The sequence below is a fragment of the Lutjanus erythropterus genome, chromosome 4 (assembly GCF_056507025.1).
Source record: "Lutjanus erythropterus isolate fLutEry1 chromosome 4, fLutEry1.hap2, whole genome shotgun sequence".
In the NCBI taxonomy this organism is placed as follows: Eukaryota; Metazoa; Chordata; class Actinopteri; order Lutjaniformes; family Lutjanidae; genus Lutjanus; species Lutjanus erythropterus.
In genome coordinates, this window is record NC_139320.1 from 23,718,628 (window position 1) to 23,742,865 (window position 24,238).

A 24,238-nucleotide genomic window follows, 5' to 3' on the forward strand; every position below is an offset into this window, starting at 1 on the left:
CTTCCCTTATGTATTTTTCATAGTTTGACCCTTCCCAAGGCTTTCAATCATACACTTCATATTTCATCATTCTCAAATTTAAACAGTCATTGTTTAAAGACTTGTTGTTCGTCCTATAGAAAACAGGAGCTCGGTGATGATCCACAGGTAGATAAAAATATTCCTGAATTACATTTCCAGCTTTGCCTCAGATCTTTGAAATTATGCAGTCACTTAATTTGTAGATATTTCCAAAAATGGCCCTTTCCCTTGAGGTGGTACTTTCTCACAATATCAGCATATGACATGAACACGCCCTCCTCATACATGTCACCAGTGCCACGTATCCCATTCAGATTCCAGTTGTTGTTTCCAATATGTGTTTTTTCTTCCAATCTTGGCAATAAATAAATAAATAAAATAAAACTGCTTTTGAAAAAAAAGAAGCAGAGAAAAGCAGAAACCAGCTTGTACGTTATCTAAAACGTGAGAAACATGAAATTTGATTTCAAGATCTTTCTGACACAGACAGCTGCAGTGTTGTTGTTGTTGTTGTTGTTGTTGTTGTTGTTGTTTTTCTGCATCTCCTTTGAGGGAGAGAATCTTTGGCCTTTGAAAGTCAAGTCAAAGTAGAGTGAATAGTGAAGGGAGAGCAGTATGAACGCTGACTCGGTTGGTTGGGTGTGTTTGCTCCTCCAGGACCATCTCTCAAACATCCCAGTCAACACACACACACACACACACACACACACCCCTGGCAGTGCGGGCTGGATTTCAATAGTTATAGTCACACCTTTCCTTTCTTTCCTTTTCCTTTGTCTTAGTTTCATGCCCAAACATTCACCCTTTACGCAGCTTCAGATCTTTGTTTTGTTTGTTTTTTTTTTCCTGCCCTGTGATGTCGTCTTCATTTAGAGATGTCTCTTAACTTATAATTGGAAACGTTTCTTTGTAATTTGCTGCTGCTCTCCTGTCAGCGCTTTGTGCGGTGGTGTCACTTTTCCATGGAAGCAGTTGTACGAGGCGACGGCACCTGAACAAGGGAAAAAGGACAAAGGCATCGCTTCACGAAAGCCTCGGACGGACTTTTCTCTACAGCTCCTGCTACCCTCCTTCACCCCCTTAGATCCTCCACGCGCTACATCCTCCACACCCCCCCTCCTCCTTGGACTCTCTGCCATCCAGTGCAAACCCGAGTCAATCAATACACAGGTATGTACTCACTCCACTCCGTCAATCACAGTACACACACGCACAGCACACACATTGTTCAATCCCTTGGTTTATTAAATGCTAACAGCCCCTCACAATGAAACCCAGATCACCCATATCATCATCATTTTGGGCTGATCCGTCCCATTTGCTCCACTCCACTGATTCTCTTTGATTTTGTCGTGTGCAGGGGATTAATTTTTTATTGGACCTTCCAGTGGAGCCAGGACTACTACGTCTAAGACTGCTACTACCACTGCTGCTACAACCACTAATACCTGCATGTTTCCTGCTGATATTTAAGTTGACAGATTTGACAATAAGACTGAGAAAACCTTGAAATATTCTGTTGTATAGATGTAATTTTGGTGTTTTTAATAACTGCCAAAAAAACTTAGAAAAGAAGGGAGGGCAAACTAATTATTTAGCCTTTAATTTGACGTCTCTTTTAAGTGACAATTACATTGACCTTGCTAGTGATTTATGAATTTTGCTGTAGACATGACAGTTTGAAAATCTGATTACTGGGGATGTAACAATACCAAAAACTCACAATACAATAATACCACAATAAAGAAGTCCACAATACAATATTTACTATGATATTAAAAAGCAACAGTTTGAAAAAATGTCATTTATCAAATAATAATCTGAAACAAACTGCATTTTTTTGTTTGTAGAAAAATAATTTTTTCCTTTTCACTTTATGTCATGTGCTTATGATTTGCATTTTAAACAAAATAAAATAAAAGTAGCCAGCCATGACCTAAGCATAAGCAAAAAATGACATGAATTGTACATCAAATATTCAACCATGTAATATCATTGCAGAAATTGTCACAATCAGATGCAGTATTGAGACTTTTTTATCGCGATATTGTGATATTCAACATATTTTTATATAGGAAATTATGTGAAAAGATATGTTTTTGGTTTTAGCAAGTTTTGAAAATGCGTTTTCTTCTGGATGTGATTTATATTAGTTATTAATTATAATAAAACTACTATAAAACTACATATACAAGCTGTGAACCTACACAAGTGCAGCATTATACTTTGACAATGAAGAGGGATGATGAGTCATTCACTGTAAGTTGATCAGCTGTTTATCAGCTGCCTGTTAATGTAAAGTTAAACCTGTTATCCTGAAAATAAAAGTCCACTGCTCTGAAAATACACTCTGTAGTTGTAGTTCAGTGACTGCCTGACAGACTCCATTAACATATTGCTCATTTTAACCATTATGAACATCTACTCCTGCTAAAAGATTATCAATGACTTCTTACGACTCATAAACAGACGCTAAGTCATTCTCCGAACATTCAGCATTAATTTTAGCTCCATGTAAAGTGAATAAATGTGAAACAGGCAGTGTGACCAAAACAAAAACGTATGTTCTGCACCGTAAATGTCAAAGGAGAACATGTGGCCGTAGCACTGTTGTTGGAGAAGGCAGTTTTTCAACTTCTCTCATCTCTGATGATATCATGGTCATTTTATGATTTAGTAAAGTAAATATATTACATATTTCTCCTTAAATTACTGATGTCCTTTCTCATCGAACTTTAAAACTTCAAAAAGTATACAACAGAAAATCACCATTTAACCTCCTCAACCTAACAGGCCTCCAGGACATCATGTTCATATCAATGAATGTATCACAAATAAGATTATTTTGACCTGATTTCAAACATCACATATCATCTGAGCAAACAGGAAAGTCAGAGGGCTTGCATTTGAGAGTCAAAGGCCTTGCGTTTTGCCCTGGAGTACAGAAGAGGGATAGTAAGTACCTCTGTGGCGTCTAACACAAATCTCTCCAGCTTTCCCTCTCATTCATCAAGTCGCCTGCAGCATCAGAACTGCCATAGAGAAGCTGTCAGTCTGTTTCAAGGCGGCTGCTAGCATCGCCAGAGAGCACGCAGAGCAGCTTTCGTAAGAATGTGAATGTGCCCAGGTGCATCCGCTTTGAACCAGAACCCCGAGAGGCAAGCAGATCTACATTCAGACAACTGGGGGCGCTCCTATAATCAGCACCTCCGCGTCTGTTTTAACACGGTGGCAGGATTCGATTTTTTCCACAAGTGAAAGCCTATTATAGTTTAATAAGAGTAACATGAAGTTTGGTCAGATTATTATTGTTTTATGTTCATTGGGTCAAGTCGTCCTCAGCCTTGAAGAAATAACTGCATAACAATTTAAGACTTTGTTTATTTCATGAAGGCACCAGAGGCGTTCTCTAACAGTGCATTCATTTTTTAAACTTTTAAACTATTTCAACTCTGCTTCTTTTAATGCAAGAACCTCCTGCTCAGCACAGTTTGCAGCCTAGTGCCTGCTGACCACAAAATTATGAAAATGTTTGGAGTAATTTCATGTTTTCTTTTCTCTCTAACTCGGTGACCCAATTTCTCCTTTTGCCTCCTCTTAATTTGCTGTTGAAAGCCCTTAAAGTAAAAACTCATATTCACAAGAAACAACTGCCTCATTTAGTGGTTGTTCAGGTCTTTAAATTCTACATTTGGACTTGTTTTTTCTTAATGAACAACCTTGTACATTTAGTACTTTGGTGTTTGAGTAGTTGGAGGTTAAAGAGGCATATGGTTTGGTAATCTGCTGGTAAATTTGTGGTTTAACAAAAATGTCTAATGTCTCCTCTGTAAAAATAGTCTCTAACTGAAGACAGCATGTTTCTCAGTGAAAATTATGTACTGGAATCTTACATGTAAATTGATAACTTTAATGTTTGCCAAAAATACATAGTAAATTGCAACCTGTTGGCAGAGGCATACAACTACAAGGTGGTGTGTCTAGATTTATTTTATAACTCAATATCTGTTTAAAATGACTTCTTGGTTTCTTCTCCAGAAGCTTTTTCAGTCTTAACTTAAACTAAACATCAAACACAACACCACTGGGCAAACAAAAAAGGCACAGAAAGAAATTAATTTGACATCAATAAAAATGAAATGAAAAGAAAAGCTAAAAAAAAAAAATAAAAGTTCAGGTTCGAAAAAATAACTACTTGTATTTTTGACGAGTTGTCAACATCGTGGCAAAGACCATTTCTTCACAACAAATGGATATAGCGTTTTACAATACAATAATATTTTGTTTTAGCTACAATAGAAGGTAACCAGCACAGGTTTTCATGTATCAGGACTGTATCATACTCCTGCACAGACGTTTCATAGCCAGCTAACACTGTTTCAGACAAATGGTCTCCAACTGTTGGTGACATTTTTACAAAAGGCTTACAAAAGGCAGAAAATGTGAACTCATCTCATAATAAAGTCAACGTGGGGATGTGCACAGAGCTCAGGTCTGTCTTTACATAGAGCAGATGATGCTGGAGCACTCTAGCACTGTTATGAAGATGCACAAGATCAATGCTCAGCTTATATCAACGCAATCTCTGGACACAGGGAATAAATTGAATGGAACAATTTAAAAGGCTAAGTACATCCATACATATCTGTTTAAAAAATGTTTGTTTTTAATGATTTTACAATATTTTGGTGTCTTAATCTTTACAGTGGAAGCAAGTTTTATATTATATTTGGCCACCATGTAAAAATCCTTCACCCTTTATATAACTTCCTTGGCGTCCAGGCCCTTTATTGGTTTCTAAATGTCTTTAACTAAGTTAAAAGGGGTAAACGCATGACTTTGCACTTAAATTGGAATTGCTCTGGAAAAATGTGTATACACTGTCTAAAAATAGCTAAAAAAAATGTAAGACAATAATGTGAGAAAACACTTAACACAGCAACATATGCTGGTGTATTCCTCTAAAGTGGCTCATTTGTAGAATTCTCAGATATTCCCCAGAATATTCCCCCCTATTATTTTGGGTAAGCAAAGGAGCTATAAAAACATTATGAGCCAGGGAATTGTGTTTTTAGAGGTAGGTTAACAGATGTTAGACTCATAATTGAAAAAAACATGTGTAAATATGTGTAGCAACACTTACAGTAGTTTATTTCTGCTGCTGGTAGCTACAGGTGCTGCCTATAACCTGTCATTCCTGCTCTCCTGTCATTCTGCTTTAGCACCAAAATGTATGAATGAGGCATTTGATCTAATTTTGGATCATGGCCTTGATTATGAAGGAAAATATGTCACCTGAAAAATATGGTAAACTTGTCATAAATAGAGGGCAACGGAAAGAATAAATGGTCCATAAAACTGTGATCCAGTTTACGAATTCTGAAAAAAATCCAAAAAATGATGAGAAGGAACCTGGTCACAATGAAGTTATATTCAGGTCATTGCTGCCGTACTATCACAAGGTTCCTACACTTTTCCCAAAGTCAGATTCAAGCACTTTTCAAGCATTTCCTGCACCTTATAGCTGTGTTAAATGACATATACACTTTATACATATGCTCCAAAGTTATAAATTGAAACTGTTCAGGCTGAGAACAATTTTTTATGAAAGTAGTGCAGTTAAACCCTCAAGCAGTTACAGTCACTTCATCCAAAATCCAAGCACTTTGCACTTTTTAAACCTCAAAAACGTTACATTAAAATTCAAATGTTTTAAATTCAAGTGTTTTCAAGTGGTTATCAGCACCCATTCTAACCGTAAATCACACACTGCATCTCAGGTCCATGAAAACAGAGCCATACATTTGTATGTACAGTAAATAAAAAGGCCCTGACCCTTTTATTCTACAAGTTTATCAAATTCAAAGAGGTCGTTCACGTTGTAATATTGTGGTTTTATCAATCAGCACTAACATCTGTAAAACAGATCGAAGTGTTAAACTTTAGAATAGTGTTTATGTGTTTATGTGCATTTACTTCACTAGTTCTCCAGTTAGTTAACAAAGTGAAACTTGTGATATTTAATTGAAACATCGTGGTTTTAATTAAACTAAATAAGACCTTTGACATTTTGAACAATAAATTCACATGCATATATAGAACTTGTTATATGAAGCTGCTTTATTGATTTAAAGTAAAGTAAGTATAATAATGTCAGTTCTATATTCAAACATGAAAGCCAAAAATTGTCTGACAACCTGATGCACTGATTTGCATATGAACACATCTACCACAGCCCCCTCTCTTCATTATAGTAGATGTTGTTTTCTTGCTGTTTGAGAATTAAAAGTTTCAACACAGCTGACATTTTGGGAATACATAATGTGAAAATCTGCAAACAGCAGGGAGCAAGATAGCTGAGTAACTCAAGGGTGTTGATGAAAATAAAACTGAACCTTTGTGATATTATATCTAAGCTCAGAACAGGACGAGAGCCCAACTCAAAATGAAGGAGCTCACAGATTTCACACCAAAATAATGATGATTATATCATATAAACACACAGGGGTGAGCAACTCCACCATGACATACAGACAAAAAACGAATCAACTCTGCTGCAGGCGCCGGTTTGGAGAGGTGACCACTGACCAGAACAGTGCAGGAGTTGAGGGTAATTTATACTGAAGACTTGGATTGAATGCCTACTAATGATAATGCATTAAACAGCAATGGTTTGAAAATTAACAAGTGATTTTTGAAAAGAATACTGTGTACTTTTAATCAAGTATTTTCGAACACCAGTAGTTTTACTTGTAGGCATGCAATATTTCACTAATGTAACGGTATTTCTACTTGAGTACAGATATTCAGCACTGCTTTCACCACTGTAAATACACTATATAAAATATAGGTTACTGTAGTTTTGCACTTCATTGGCTCTTTTTTTGGCAGTTTGTCATAGGCTTCCAGGAGACAACATTTCTCACTGAGACAAAATGGCTTTTTTTCCCCCCACTATGATCTCAACGTGCATCCTGCAAGCTGGAAGCAGAGGCTGGAAGCAGAGAGGTTACCGCATGGAAAAGTACAGTATCATGGGAGTTTAAAAAAAGGGAAGAAAAAGAATTCCCATGGTTTTCATTTTTTTTCCATAAGTTATGCATGAAAAAAACCCAAAAGGAACACTGTAAGCAGACTACTTGATTACTAGGAGACAGAGGTTTTTAAAGTGGGAGGTGGGTCTCCCCAGGGGAGGGCTCCAAACCGTTTCAGGGTAGGCTCAGTGAATAGAAATTAAAATAATATTACATTAGTTATGAAAAGGAAATCACATAGAACAGCCTAAATGTGTCATTTGGGTTTAGAGATAGTAGAGATACAGTTTTTCCCACTTTCCCAGAGTCAGGATTCATCTGGTGGAGTCTGAAGTTACATAAGACAGCAATATTAGGCTGTCTTGGCTCAATTTTTGAACGTGAATGGGATCAAATTACATAATCACGATCCCTTAGATGTCCAGGAATTCAAGTCAAGCTTTTTTCCAAGCTTTGCTCTGAGGTGAAGCCCTCGTTCACCTGCTATAAGTGAAAATTTAAACAGCAGTTGTATAGGACTTTCCTAACTGAATACAAAATTAGTCACCATGCTGGAGCTGTTGTGTGTTTGAATGTGCCTTTGTGTCACAGTGAAAGAAATATATAGGCCACTTTATGTATGCACAGAAAGTGACAGTGGGTGGATTTCTCTCTCAATAGATTACAATTTGAAGTCTAGCTGTCATTCAGCGACACAAGTAATTTGTATGGCTCTATACACCGCAAACAAATTATTTGACACTGGATGACAGTTGCATTTTGAGGTTTGTAATGCTGTGTGCTTCTAATATAAATTGTTGAAAAACAAATCATCAGAGCATGAAATAAATATGACATGTTTTTGCTATTACACCTGCTGTCATCTTGGAGCTTTGTAGACTGGTCCCCCAGTGGGGATAGACTTGACTGACAGCAGACACTGGCGGCAATGATCTACCACAGAAGAACCAATGGCAAAACATGCTGCTCCCAGCACATATTCGCTGAAGAAGGCTTTAAAGCAGCACCTATAAAAGACTCCGATCCCGAGCACTGATTGACATTCCTCTTCTTTGACACTTTGACATGGAAATGAAGTTTTTAAGTCGAGCCCTCCAGTCTCTGCTTTGTTCTTTATCTTTCTTTGACTTGGAGATGCATCACATCAGGTCTGTTTGCCCAAGTGGCTTAATAAAACCCACCGAACGCAGGTAAAACTAATAAAAGAACATTTGTATACAAGACACCGGGTCGGGGCAGACTTGGGGCACATGTGCAATTCACACATTGCACATGAATGTCATGCCATACATCAGATTTAAATGTAGGGAATTCTTCTTTGTTTTAACTTTCCTTTGCGATCCCTGCTACCCTGGGAATGGGATGACGGTATTACATTTTTATATTTATCCACATATGACGGAACTTGGAGCCAAGAGTAAAATCGTGGCACCTCTTGAACCCTGTTAAATTACATTTTGGCATTTATTTTATGTCCATATATTTGAAGAATATAAACTTTGGGCCTTAAAGATTTATTTTAAAGCATATCTCCAGATATAAAACAAAAAAAGAGATCATCTCAGTGCCTCTTGAGATGGACAGCGAATCTGGTTGTGATGCTGCGTGCCAGCTCTCCACTGGCCTTTCAGGAATCTACGTGCATGTCATTTCAACAAGAAAACTTCATATCCCAGCCCCTCTCCCATCAATCATCTTGCCATGTTGGGCAGACACAGACAGAACCACCAAGAAAAAGCTCTCTGGTGCAAATCTTCAATAAAGAGCAACTGTCACACTGAGTCTCCGCAGCAGGCTCCATTACATTAAAGAGCTGCACACGGCTTACCTCTGCCATCAAATTGAGGAAAACATTCCATTCCTATTTTTTTTAATGTTTTTGTCTTTTTTTTAAAGCAGAAATAATACAGTGATAAAAGCTATGAAAATACAAAGTGCAGAGCTTCACACGGTTTGGAAAGAGGTACACAAGAAAGTGAAAGCTTGTAAGGCACACAGCGTGAAACCACAGAAAACTTCTGCCGGTTTAGTGTGATCAGCACACATTACACTGCACCATCTGCTGCCTAATGCATTGTCTCTGTCACTGGTTTTTTCAGTCTCCGTGAAGCTAGTTATGTGGCCTCTCTGAGTTTGCATTCCTGCATCTTCCTTGACTCGTTTTACTAATCTAATCGCTGCTTTTGGAATAAAATAACGCGCCTCAGAGCCACCTGTGGAACGAATGGGAGGCCCAGCAAGATCAGCTCATCACATGTAGAACAGGGAATTTAAAACCGTGGGATAAATAAACATCTGTGTGTCTTTGTAGGTGAGCACAAAACATGAAGAACACAGCTGGTCTCACACTGTAACCGTGTCATTTTTGTGCTCATAATCTCAAGAGGCTGTTCATCTCTAAGGCAGGTTTGGACGGATAACCTTCCTCTAAAACATGATTCTTCACCACAGCATTCTTGATCAGTGTTGAAACGATTCGTCAATTTACCCTTAAGTCAATTTGTTAATCAACAGGAAATTAATCTGACTAGAAATCAACTGTTTGATTAAAAAATATATATATATGAGCAAAAATGCATCATATTTGAAGCGGTGTTCATAAGACTGTCATTCCACTGTCATAATCATTTCATGACAACCGTCATGACCATGCTTACGACTGTTCTCATTAAGTATCACCAGATAAATTGTGCAAAAGTTTTCACTACTCTTTGTAACAGCGTCATAAATAATTTCATAACTTCATGTAAAGTGGTACCATTTGGACTTGTCATAAAGATGTCATTAAATGCTATAAGGTCAGTTTGACGACAGAATACAATACCAAGGTGATTTAACTAGCTCACTTGTTGCAAAGGTAGGCTAACCATGAGCAGTAACCACTTAACTTGAGGTTGAGGAAATTATTATTCATGACAGTGTGACAAAAGCATTTGACAGTATTATTAAAATTTATAACATCCTTATGACAAGTCTAAAATCAGCGTCTTTACTTGAGGTCATGGAAAATATTCATGACTACACTTATAACAGTCTTCTGATGCCAGTGTCAAAACCAACCACATCTGACAGTTAAATGTTAAAACATGAAGCTAAAAAGTTTCTTTAAGTTTGATAATGTCAGGTTGTCATAACAAAGCCATTGACGGGTTATGTTTTCTTGGTTAATGTCAAGTTGTCATAACAAAGACATCTCAAACAATGTCAACTTTACATTATAGGTGGCATAAATTACTAAATAACACTTAATAACAATAGTCATAAACATTCATAAAGACTCCAACCTAAATAAAAACATTTGCTCTTTCCAGCTTTTAAAATGTGAGGATTTGCTGCTTTTCTGTTCTAGGTTATTGTGAACTGAAAACAAGTTAGAGCCCAAGAGCAAACCCTAGATCTCCATTTTCTGATAATCACCTTCAGATTGATTTGTGTTTCTATTCATCAAGCAGCTGAGTACGTCATTACTTCAGTGCCACTAACAGTGAAAACAAAATGCTGTGCAGGACTCACTGTTGATGTACACTTAACTTTATAATTAGAATCAATATGAGGCACTCCGATATATCTTCACCTTGGTCAGGTGGTGAAATGTGGACAGCTATGCCACAGTCCAGCAGCATTTGGACAGGCTCCAATGACAGCAGCACCACTGGCTGCGAGCCAGGCGAATCATGCTACGGCTAAACCCCCGACCAGTGGAACAATGCATGAATATGAGCACATAGGAATGCAGCAGCTGAATGACTTGACAGTAATGATGTCTCCAAGAGGGTACAAGTGGAAACAGAGGATACCGTGCTCTGTGAAATCCACACCGCAGGCCTACCTTGGACCTCCTTGTCATTTCGGAACCACCGGATGTTGGCAGCTGGTTTGCTGCCTGATGTGGTGCACGTCAGGGTGATTACGTCGCCCTCCATGGCAGGCTTGGTGAATCCTGTGATCTCTGGTCGTCCCGGCACTCCTGTAGTGCACAAAAAATAATTATATTAATATTCTAATCTAATAAGATACTGAATACTTGTACATGATGAGCTGAGAAACAACTCAGTGGGTGGTATGGGCTGTGTTCCTCTGACAATACAAAATGATTTACTGATTGACAGTTAATTCACTTTCAGATATTCATGCTCCCTTCTTCTCTCAGTGACAAGATCACAAATTTAACATTCAAAAGGAATTATAACCAACAAACAACACTACAATAAGACTTATGTAAAGTGGATGATTTCTTAAATTGGAAACTAAATATATAAAATCTAAGTGTGTGGTTTATTAAACAAAATTAAATAGAGGTGTGCATAAGACTGTCATTACACTGTCATAACCATGTCATGAATATAAATTATTTCTGAATGTCATTCAGTCAATTTTAATACAAAACTTATATTATTCGAGATGTTTTTGAAATGATAATTTGACATTAACTAAGATAAAACACAAAAATGTCTTTGTTGTGACCTTAACAAGACAGTATGACTTGTCAGTGCCTTTGTTATGCCAACTTGACATAATCAAAAACTTCAATAAAGTGTTTAGCTCTATGTTATAACATTACGTTAAACTGTCATATGTAGTTGGTTCTGAATATTTTCCTTGACCTCTACTAAAGTGGAACATTTTGGAGTTGTCATAAAGATATCATTAAGTTTTATTACACTGTCAAATGCTTGTGTTACGATGTAATGAATGATTTCCTGAACTTCAGGTGATGTTGTACCATTTGGACTTGTCATAAAGATGTCATTAAATATTATAAGGCCAGTTTGATGACAGAGTACTGGACCAAGGTGATTTAGCTTACAGGGTTAGCTGATGGACAGATAGCGTTCAGCCAGTTTGCTGTTCCTAAAGTAGGCTTGTCTTAGTTAACGTCAAGTTGTCATAACCAAGACACTATTGGCTTGATTAATATTAAGTTGTCATAACAAAGACATTCCAAACAATATCAACTTTGCATTGAAAATTACATAACTGACAAAATAACACTTAATGACAACAGTCATTTACATTCATAAAGACTCCTTCATGTCCATGACATGTGTCTTATGCACACCCCTATAACACAGAGTGTTACCAAATAATCTACTTGAATCTCAGATCAGGATTACTGTGGCTGATTATCATGTACCTTCTTCCTGTCCAGCTGTGAGAAGACAGGGGTCATCATACAGAAACGTGAGTGTAAATAAATTAGGTAAGTATTGTAAATGTTGACAGTGAGTGGGAGTTGACTTTTATTTTTCTTCTATTTCTGCGTATCCTTCAACACACCTGGCTGTCTTACACAGATGTGAAAAGTTTTTTTGAGGCTGTCCTGCCTGCAGAAAATAACACTACTAGCATGCAAGCTTAACTGTCATCCTTTAGTCTAGCAGTCAAGGGTAAAATGTAATGCAGAAATGTCATTTTCCTGCAAAGCAACAAGTGTGTGGTGAAGAAAACAACAGGCTTTAATTTACAATGTGCAGGTATTCATGCTGTCAGAGTGTGAAGAATTAGCCACAAGTAATTGGCCTGCGGAGAATGAGCCAAAACAGACGTGCTCACCCAGAACAGTGAGAAAGGCCTTGGTGGTCTTGACAGGCATGGTGAAGAGCGAGCAGGTGTACTGGCCCTCATCTGACAGGCTGACGTCACTGATTCTGATGGTGAGCTCCTGCCACGAGGCTCGCACCAGCTCGATTCTGTGGTCTCTCAGAGCTGCAGGGGCGAAGGATGACACAAAGAATCACAGTGTGCGCAAAAAAAAAAATCCACGCCGAATTCAGTGATGCCAATTAACTTGTACAAGCACCATTTGTAACACAGATGACCTTTAGCAGAACAAAAGCAAAGGCGCTGTGCTTTCGCTTATTTCAAGTAGTAGTCAAATGCTGCAAACACAAACCATGGCCAATGGTTTGAAACATTTTCTTTACATTTGCATTCTAGGCTGACAGTCTTATTCACAGTCAGTGAGAATACAGAAGGCATCAGCGGGACGCACTGAAGCGCAGCAGCAGAAAAAGCTCATAGTCCTAGATTACAATATCTATTTAGGTAATCACTTACACTCCTGGTATTGATTTACACTCACTTTAACACTTTTAGCAGCTGGCTCTGTGACATTTCTACCTTTGAACATTGATACCAAAACCTTAACCTGGCCTCATGCACGACCACTTACAGTGACTATGACAAATAATTACACCAGTACTAACAGAATATAGTGCAGATAAGGCCTGACAAATAATTCAGTTTAGTGTTTCTTAAATGTCAGTGGCATTGCATCGGGATAATTACATTGTGTTACTGTTTTACAAATTTCTATTGTCCAAATTAATGATTTTAAGCAAATTGTAATGAAAAATAGGGCCAGATGGACACAGGAGTTTTGCTGATACAGATATTAAGTCGTAAAAAAGAAATCTGATATCAATATATTAGACGATCTCCTTTATGTAGAATATAATACACAATATATGGAATATAAACACACATTTTTTGCAATGATCTCTCAAAAGTGGTCTCACATGCTTGTGACCAAGATATGTAATAGAGGCAGGATGTTTTCATATTGGTGCGTGTCAGACAACATACATGACCACCTGCCTAATATTGTGTTGGTCCCCCTTTTGCTGCCAAAACAGCCCTGACCTGTCGAGGCATGGACTCCACTAGACCCCTGAAGTTGTGCTGTGGTATCTGGCACCAAGATGTTGGCAGCAGATCCTTTGGTGGGGCCTCCATGGACCGGACTTGTATGTCCAGTACATCCTACAGATGCTCGATTGGATTGAGATCTGGGGAATTTGGAGGCCAAGTTAACACCTCAAACTGGTTGTTGTGCTCCTCAAACCATTCCTGAACCATTTTTGCTTTGTGGCACAGCGTACTGTCCTGCTGAAAGAGGCCACAGCCATCAGGGAATACCATTTCCATGAAAGGGTGTACATGGTCTGCAACAATGCTTAGGTAGGTGGTACGTGTCAAAGTAACATCCACATGGATGGCAGGACCAAAGGTTTCCCAGCAGAACATTGACCAAAGCATCACGCTGCCTCCACCGGCTTGCCTTCTTCCCATAGTGCATCCTGGTACCATGTGTTCCCCAGGTAAGCGACGCACGCGCAGCCGGCCATCCACGTGATGTAAAAGCAAACGTGATTCATCAGACCAGGCCACCTTCCTCCATTGCTCCGTGGTCCAGTTCTGATGCTCACGTGCCCATTGTTGGCACTTACGGCGGTGCACAGGGGTCAACATGGGCACCCTGACTGGTCTGCAGCTATGCAGCCCCATACACAACAAACTGTGATGCACTGTGTATTCTGACACCTTTCTATCAGAACCAGCATTAACATCTTCAGCAATCTGAGCAACAGCAGCTCGTCTGACCCTGTCGCCGGTTTGCCACTGTTCCTTCCTTGGACCATTTTTGATAGACACCGACCACTGCAGACCGGGAACACCTCACAAGACCTGCAGTTTTGGAGACGCTCTGACCCAGTCGTCTAGCCATCACAATTTGGTCTTTGTCAAACTCGCTCAAATCATTACACTCGCCCATTTTTCCTGCTTCTAACACATTAACTTTGAGGACAAAATGTTCACTTGCAGCTTAATATATCCCACCCGTTAACAGGTGCCATGATGTAGAGATAATCAGTGTTACTCACTTTACCTGATTGATGGATATGCCAATAGCAAGACAGACCAAAATGGCTGTGGCAGCCCAATGTTATTTAATAAATCTGATCTGTACAGCCTTTTTATCCTTATAAAAAATAGTTTCCCTTCCTAATTGCTTCCCTGTTCCTTCTTTAATAAAACAAAATAAAAGAAGCCCACCATGCCAGCCTAAGCATCTGCAAAAATTTGGCAAGAACTGTTTTTGGCAATGAATGTTTGAATTATGAATGTACAAGTGCCAAACAGAAACAATGCAGCAGTCAGTAGCAGTCCCATTATGAAATAAAATAAGACATTTTAGACATCTTCACAATCTGGTACAGTATAGAGACACTTTTTTTCTCATAGTTGAAGAAAAAAGAGCATTAGATTTTCAATTTCAAAGTACAGTACATAAAATTCCACCCTCCACTCCCCATTGACGAAAATCAAAGTGTAAACAAAGATAATATAAATAGCAACAATAACACTGTATTAACATTCATTTCAACAGCTATATTTAGGACGGGGTGCCTGAATAAAAAGTGTATGTTGGAAAAAAAAGGGGAAAAAACATAACTGGGAATATGAAGCCTCTGCAAATTATATACATACACATGTACATAAATACACAAATCCACATACATATACATTAATAAATACTTCATAAATATATACATTCCCATATATACCTTATAGGAATTTGCTAAGGCATGAGAAAATATCTGCAATAGGTGACAACATTAGTGCACTCCCCTGCCTCAGACCCATATCAGAAATAACAGAGTGACACATCCTCTTACAATCTTTGCTTAAACTAGTCAACACTGCACATCTCAGGAACCAGACTTCTGCTCTACTCAGACACTACTACTCCATTCAAAGAGGGCTAAAAATGGACCACAGACCTTCTGAAACTTTTTCTCTGACCCTTGCGCTGTTTACCTAATCTTTTCCAGTTTTAGGCAGGACAATATATCCTTCAGCCACTGGGAATGTGTGGGTAGCACAATGTCCTTTCACGTTAAAACTGTGGAAGTCACTGCCTTTGGATATTAGAATGTCAAACTCTGTATTTTTTAAAAAGGAAATTAAAGACCTATCTTTTTAATCTGGTTTATCATTTTTAAGAGGGAGTAATGTTATAACCTTAGTCTTTTAAGCTTCAATCATGAGCTTTTACATTATTTATATACTTGTTGTTTCTTTTACTTCATTTTACTGACTTTTATTTCTTGTTTTTAAAAACATTTTATCGTTTTGTTGCTGTAATTTTTAGATATTTTCAGATTTTTGTTGTTGTTTTTATTTGTTTCCTATCTGTGTTGTTTTAAATTAAGAGTTAATTAAGACTGTAAGGTGAGATAAAATAAAGGCAAAAGCCAGGGAGGCATGTCACACGCAACCTTCAGCTGTGTGAAAAGTTGCAATTCCTCCAGGGCTCGAGCCTTTTTGTTACTGCTATCACTATAGTATATTTGATATATTCAAACTTGTTAATACTATGATGTTGACTCCAGAAAAGTGGCCCAGCTCTATGGTGTGAAGCTTAAAACAAAGCATCATTACAGCTAAAAGTAGCTGCAACAGCTACATACCAATGAACCACTACTAATGAAATTCATGATACAATAATGATTATAATGAACATCCTTAACACACAGCTTGAAACAAAACCTTTCAGTGTTTTCTTAAGATAGCAGACACCTTTACCAGTGCTCATTCACATGTGACTACACCCTCGTAAAGCTGAGAAAACCATGCCGCTAAGCTGGAAAAGGTCATCTCGCACCTGTCATCTCTCATACAATTTCAAATTCAGAATCACCTGCTCCTACAAGCGACCAACCACAGAGGGCAGGAAGGAAAGTGCTCTTTATTGAATAAATTACACATTCTTAATCCTCGCTCCCTTCAGGCCTGGCCAGCTCTCTCCCCGGACACTCTTTCATCTGAAGTAATTTGAACTCTATTGGATTGTACTGCACGGGGCAAATCTGGCAAAATGCAGCAGAAGTAGGTGTTGATTAGGATTTAATCAACGTGGCCAGCGTAGGATGGCATCAGATAAAGGAGACATCACTATGAAAATCATTAATCACCTGCTCTGTTCCCATTTGTTTGATTTCAGCGATAAACATACACAGCAGACATGTGTTAAATTAGATTGGCTGAAGCGATGATTAGATTTAGAGACACATAGGTCATTATCAACAATGCTGTTCTTCAGCTTCAATTACACCACATCATTTGATGATCATTATCTTATAATCACACACATACTAAAAGGAGAAAAGGAATGATTGGCTATAAAGATATTGATGGCCCTCAGAAGTTTCTTATTAGTGGCTCTTTGTTATCCAAGAATAAAGAGTAGCATAAATAAAAACAATCTTCAAGCCAGAATTAAAATTTAATAACAAGCTGTGCCATCAGAGAGCCAGCTTATTATGTGCTACGGGGCTTAATACAAACATTTGATAGTCTTACTGTAGCAAACTGCATCCTGAAACAAAGCTGCCTGATGTTCTTTGTAGTTAAGCATCCTCACCACAGAGCTCGAGAATGCCCAGAGGCTCTGGCAGAAAACAGCAAACCCTTTGGTGGATGGATGCATTGGAGAGGTGATGGGGTCTGAGCAAACATCGTACAGGAACTGAAAAGATATGGAAGTACAGGCTGAGAGGATCAAAGTGTTGGACAAGATGACATACTGTACTTCCCCTGGCCCGTACTGCTCTATCTCTGCTACGCACAGAGAAAAGACGGGCCGACTTTTCTACTTCTTCTTAACCCCCTGTTCCTCAAAGCACAAACACCTCTGAGATGCTGATAAATGCTCCGTCTGTTTCCTAAGAGGGACCGGTTAAGGAAAACACACTTCTTTTGGTTCAAGTGATATTCCAACTTAAATCTGTAGCCGAAAAATATGAAAAATTCGTAGTTGGCTCCAGGAGCTGTGATCAGCTTGAATTTATGTCTGTTACAAGAAAAATAAAATTGACCAAAAGAACAAACTAAAAACTTTATCATCCAAAGCATGATCCACTTCTCTGCTATCAAATGGCGGGCAATTATTTTTCATGGGAGGCCGCATGAGAAACTGATCAGGCTGCAGGGGGCCCGACACAAATGTGATGTAAGGTTCTAATAATGACCAAATCTCTAATAATGGAAGAGTCAGGATTGTTCTATATGGGGCGCACTGCACGTAAATTTCTGGCTGACACAGTAACACTCTTCAGCTGTTGGTCACCTTGAATTGCCATGTGATGATGGAATTGTGGGCTAATTATTTTTGTTAGGTGGAACAGAGGAACAGCTGCTGACCATGAAAAAGTTTAGGTTGTGGAGGGAGAAAGTTGCACACTTGTAGACACGATGCAAAATAATATCTTAATGTTTTACCATTGTTTCAACACGACAGTCTTCTTCAGGGTATTGAAACACCTCAAGTACATCCACATGTTATGAGAGGTTCATTAGTAACATCTTAAGAAAGCAGCTCAGTCCGTCGATTAGGTTATGTCCAAAAACAACTGCAGACAAAGAGCTAAACATTAAAAAATGACAAAACATTCAATAGTTTGTTTCAAAAAAGATACTGTCTTATAATGCAAAGGGAGATCAGGTAAATAAATATTAAAAATACCCCTGGCTCGGACTTTTCTGGAGAAGAAACTTAGAAGAGTAAACATGATATCCCACAAGTATAATTTGAATCAATGAATGTAAACATTGACAAGAATGAACATATTAGAAATAGGTTTGAAAAATATTGAAAAGTATTAGAAAAATTTTTTTTTATGTAGAAATAAACTGTGTGGAAAAACATTTTTTCATTGAGGAAAACAATCATAGAAAAAACAGAAATAAATAGGGTTAAGGGAAGAAATGTCTTTATATCTGTATACTATAGATGCTAATCTCTAATACGGTGCCATAAAAAGAAGGTTTTACATGCAAAAACATCTAGGTCATTAGGGACAAGGATGTTTAAGGATTTGATCCAAAAAAAAAATATTTTTAAACAAGAAAAATATCCAAATCACCCCCTCTTAAAGCAGGTTGTTGGCAAGTACATTACAACCAAAAACATTCCATATAAATATCAATAAAAGGCTAAAACATTAGAAAAAGGATGATGATACATTTGGTAAACATTAGGCTATGTAATGTGCCAAAAACATCTCCAGAAATATCTAAAGTGTCTACAGCTTTGTCAGTACAGTGTTAAAAGAGACCTGGCAAAAATTATTTATAAGGATAAAATCAAAAAACACCCCTGGCTCAGACTAGGGTCCTAAAAAAAAAGGGAGACCTCAAGGAACGCACATAACATCCCACAAATAGGTTTACGATAAATATCAGAAAAATATGTGTGAAAAAACATAACATAACATCCTTATCTAACCTGTGATGAAGTGAAGCCACAGACACAAATACTGACCGGCCACTTTCACAGTGCTTGTTTTCACTCAAAGTGGGACGTGGTTGTTCTCAAGACAGGGACTTGACATGTAGCCTTGCGGGCCTCATGAAACCTTTCAGTGGGCTGGATCCGGCTCGTGTTTTGCCAAAATCTGATCTACATGGTCAGTTATCGTTTTGGAAATAATGGCTGGAGATTCTGTGTTGCACTGCTCTGCTCCAAAGTAACATATTTCGCCTTATTTCACCTAAAATATGAAAATTTAGAGCAAACTGAGCATATGGTTGGACAACAGAGAAGTGCATTATGCTGCAGAGTGCTTTTAGAAATTTCTTTGGACTTATTGTCTAAAGCATTGAAACGATCATGAACTCAAGCTGATACCAGCTGCTGTTGTCTGAAATAGCTAACTTTAAAATGCCTTTTAGCGTTGCCAGATGATGATATAAACTATCACTTTAAAAAACAAAACAGTGACCAAATACAGAACAAACTTTTGATTATTTCAAGTGACATTTAAAGTGCCAAATAAGCTACACAATATTTTTTCCACTGAATACTATCACATTACCATCAAAACACAACTAAATCTAAATGTCAGCTACTGAAATACTGATTCATATAGTCTGAACCCAAGTAGTGGCTGAGAAACAACTTACAGTTAAAACAAAAGATGGCCTTGACTGATGCATTTTTGTTAGACAGCCACTGGCACTACACAGCACGTGAATCAATGACATATTGATAGAATGAGATGTACAAAGGTTTGAATAACCCAAAGACAAGTGTTATCTATTACTCAAACAGCATATAGCCAGGAAACCATACTACTAGAATCCAATCCAGGCTAGAGGCCCAGATTGTGGGCAGATCCGTCACAATCAGACCCAAATGCCAGCGGCTGACAAAGCTTTTTTCCAGGTGCTTTAGGAAATCAATGTGATGAAAAGGTTCATTTCCCCCAAACCCTAGATAGCTCCTGTGCTGTTCATTCTGCTTAGGAGGAAGCATAAATCTGCACCCTGACCTTGTGTATGCTACAGCCTTGCAGCATGGCAGCTTAATGCGCAGTACATCTCCTGTGATGGAGGCCTTACCAAGGCTGTCTCAAATCAGTAAAACTGACACCCCGGTTCCCCCTCAGGGCAGGGCATACTGTTGCTGTGGCCCTTTGATGCAAAGTAATGTTTGCCTTGTTTCCCTTACAGTCCGCCGCACCACCGACCATGTCAGTGGAAGACCCGTCCGACGTCCCCCAAGAGGACTGTAGTTTGTCAGATTCAGTTTTATCAGCCTTGGTCAATTTATTCAGTGTCTAAAGGTACAATGTCCAAGAAACTTTAACATGTAAAACACCTGTTAAAATGCCTCATTACTATTACTATACTACTAGATTATCTGTATCTGTCAGGTTTCTCTTTGACCAACAAAATTATCTGTCTCTGTATCTGTATTCGGATAGAAGTATCAGAGGTGGATATGGTTTACATCGGAAGTTAAATCAGACAAATGTAATTATCTAACACATTGGCAATGCAACTGTTGCGCCTTCAAGGCATCAACTTGATTTAATATCAGCATATAATGGATTATGAAATCTATTTCCACACCCTCATACTGTACGTTTCATCTCTCTCTGTTTTCTTTTAATTTTTAGCTAAACAAGTTTTATGACTAGGGGACACAGAATGATCACTGAAAAAGCATTTTATAAATTTAATGATTCTGTTTTAATATCAGGAAATAAGAAATCATAACAATAAAGATATAAAAAACATCCTTCACTTGAAGGCAATAATCTTAAATTGCAGTGTTGCTGTGCTCATGCTTCTTGATGTGCTAATTTAATTCACAGTTCTAAAATATTATACATATACTAATATTATAATATTTTATAATGCTATTTTAATAAAACTAAGTGCATGTGTAAAATATACTTGGATAGCATATTGAGATAGAAGAAATATCTGTTTCCATCATACTGTTTGTACTGGCCCAAATAACATACATGTGTTTGGGTGCATCCCTACTTATAACAATAAGGTGTAAGTATTTAAACGTGTGTGAGAAGAGCTGACTCTGAAGGTTACATTAACTCTGTCCTCAGATAAAACTGAAAGTAGAAGAACTGGAAGTGCACTTATCACATGGCATTCACTTGTGTACTCCAATGAGCAGTGGACAGATGTTAACCAATGTTTCTAATCCAAAACCATGAAGTATCTCCTGACAGTCCAGATAGAAAAGGACATTTTACATCTATCCATTAGTCTTGGAAATGAGCCGATGGCTCTCGGGTTCAGCCAAAATATGTTACATCCGCAATGCCGAGCGTCCCCATTTGGCCATTTTTGCATGGCCTGTAAGCACTTTGAGCCAGTCCTGGAATGTGAAAGCACTAGCTGTCCTTCAGCGAGAACACAGGGTCCTGGCGCACCCCCCCGCTCTCCAGCCAGGGGCTCCACTCTTTGCAATTAGAGTGTGTTTGCTGCTGGCTGTGCTCGCTCAGTGACTGTGTGGGCGATTCTGGACGAGTTCCAGGGCTAGTGGTGCAGGCAGGGGGCTCTTTCCCACCACACATGTGGCTGCAATTAAGAGAAGGAAAGGGCCTTGTTCCAGAGGGCCATTGTTACTGCCCGCGCTCTCAGAGATCCCACAGAGCAGATGCTACTCAAATTGGACTCATTTTCAGCGCTTGAAGGAGGGAAGGAAAGAAGGAGGAATTCTCCCAGCAGCTACACTACGTCCCCTCTTCAAGTGGTGAATAATGAGACTGAATATATTTTTGTCTGTCCATTTTTCAGCCCACTGACATAAGCTTGATTGTACACTGTGGGATTTTTTTCTGCCTTTGAGTCTCTTTTTTCATATGAACTGTCTAAATTTATTTTTTATTAAAACAAGTGCCAGTGGGGGTTACATAATTCTGTTGGTTTTCAATGCAGTTTTACACATAAGACATATCACAGTACAGCACACAACAATGATTTAGCCCTGTTAAGAAGGATCTGCACATTTTTCAAGCAGGTCTAAAACTTCTAAACGAATTTAAATACAACATAGTCTTCATTAATTCTAAAGAGCTACTGTAATATACATTATACATGAGAGTGCAGTGTGGCACAGAGCTCAGTATAGTACATAGAAGAGCACCTCTTCACATTAGTGATAATAGCCGGGTGTATTTTGCCATAATGGTAGATTCACATTTCAGTGGAGCTGGAGGTAACCCAGTACACTTAAAAGCCCATTAGTCCCTGAAGAAAGACATTAGCTGTGGCCATGAGCCCCTGCCTGCATGTTATCGCCAGTAAGAAACAGTCACTGAAAAGTAAACAAAACACTTGTAAGAACAGACTTGAGAGCGGCTTGTGAAATTTTTTCTCAGAGTCACTCTGGCGTGAGATTCCTTCCTCAACAGATCTGAAGGAACAGTGGGAAACTTGGCATATAATCATTTATGAAATCAACTCCATTTTTTCATTGCTTTTTTTGTTTACATATACATGTACTGAGTATGCAAATGTTTCGTCAATATTGTGATATGAGACTAGAAAGATCATCTTAGATTTTGGATATTGTTATACTGTGTTATGGCACAAGGGTTTTCTTGGTTTTAAAGGCTGAATTACATTAAAGTGAAGTAATTCTCCATATTTAGCGAATCAACTAATCTTTTCTCATTTCATCATTTACAAGTTTAATTAATTAAAGTTAATTAACTTTATTAAATACATTTTTATAACACTTCCAAACTCATAAATATGAGTTCTTCTAACCTGAAATTTCAACTTAATATCTTAAGCTTATTGAACATATTTTCTTAAGTACAACTGAATTCATATCTAATGTAGGTAAAAACATCAACATAATGTTATATATAAAGATGTTGATGTTTGCTTTTCTATTAGACAATATTAGACCCTTTATTAAAACTTATTGAAACTCATTTTAAGGGTTTAATAATAATAATAATAATAATAATAATAATAATAATAATAATAATAATAATAATGTGAATTTCATAGTCCATGTCCATATCAGACTGAGAATAGACTACAGTTATAGGAGACAGAGCTAACTGTACTTGCTTACAACAGACTCACCATCAAATTTTGTGTGTTTACTAGAATGGACGTTTAAATGTGCTTTCATTGGTGCTCACTCCAGTAATTGCATCCTTGGTAATTATCCTTCATTCTCTCAAGCTAATGAATGTTTTAATGCTCACATTAGAGCATTCATTTAGCACATAACAGCATTTTGATTACTACAAGCCAATTAAGATCAATTTTGCTTTGTGACCTTTATGATCCAGGCTGAATGCCCCAATTAAATGTCATGAATGATGAACCATAAACTTCTCAGAGATGGGATTGAGATGAGGGGAAGTGATGTACAATTTGCCACAGTACGTATGTATGTGCTGTGTACGTCTCCGTATCTCTGCTGCAAACACATACTGTGGATCAAATGAGCAATTTGTTATCTGCCTTTGACACGCAACCTGCAGCAGCTTCCCATTAATTGCATTATTCATATTCACCGTATCTGACAAAAGATTCTGCTTCCATCCTGCGTGCCTCCAGGAATGTCATTACCATTCTCTACAGCATCGCCACTTAGGTTTTATCCTTTTCCCACAGAAGCCAAAAGTGAAGTAAATCATAATGAAGACAGCAAAGGACAGCTCTGCTCTCATTTGTCCTGCTCAGTAATAATAATTCATAACCCGGGCAACATATAAAGGGGATAATTCTACAAAAGACATATGGTCCAAATCGATTTCTTCATCGTGGCAGCCCACCACAGAGCCGTTCCCTTCAACGGTCCCCACTAATTGGCCTAATGTATGAATGATGTGTTGGCCTGCTTATTAAGGGATCTATCTCCGTCTCAGGTCTCTGTCGTAGGAATCTGCATGCTGGTCTCTGCCATAGTGTAGTCTGAAGCCTCTGAGGTGGCAACAATCAACCAAGACTCAGATATACATAATGGATGAGGAGGAGCGTGCCAGGGAACCAGCTGGCATGATATAAGAGGAGGGCTGTGTTCGGCTTTAGACAAATGTGCAGAGACAGTCCAACCCATATGG

The 24,238-nt window shown here is 38.2% G+C and overlaps 1 protein-coding gene across 3 annotated transcripts in view; it reads right to left on the reverse strand.

Annotated features, from left to right (window-relative positions):
• Positions 1-24,238, reverse strand: part of LOC146328383 (cell adhesion molecule 2-like) — a 226,221-nt gene that overhangs the window by 13,313 nt on the left and 188,670 nt on the right. For all 3 annotated transcript variants that reach the window (XM_084717392.1, XM_084717391.1, XM_084717390.1), the window contains 2 exons: positions 12,609-12,761; positions 10,885-11,022 (listed from right to left, as the gene is read on the reverse strand). In XM_084717392.1, coding sequence (XP_084573518.1) covers positions 10,885-11,022; positions 12,609-12,761 — 291 coding nt within the window. The remainder of the gene's footprint in view (positions 1-10,884; positions 11,023-12,608; positions 12,762-24,238) is intronic.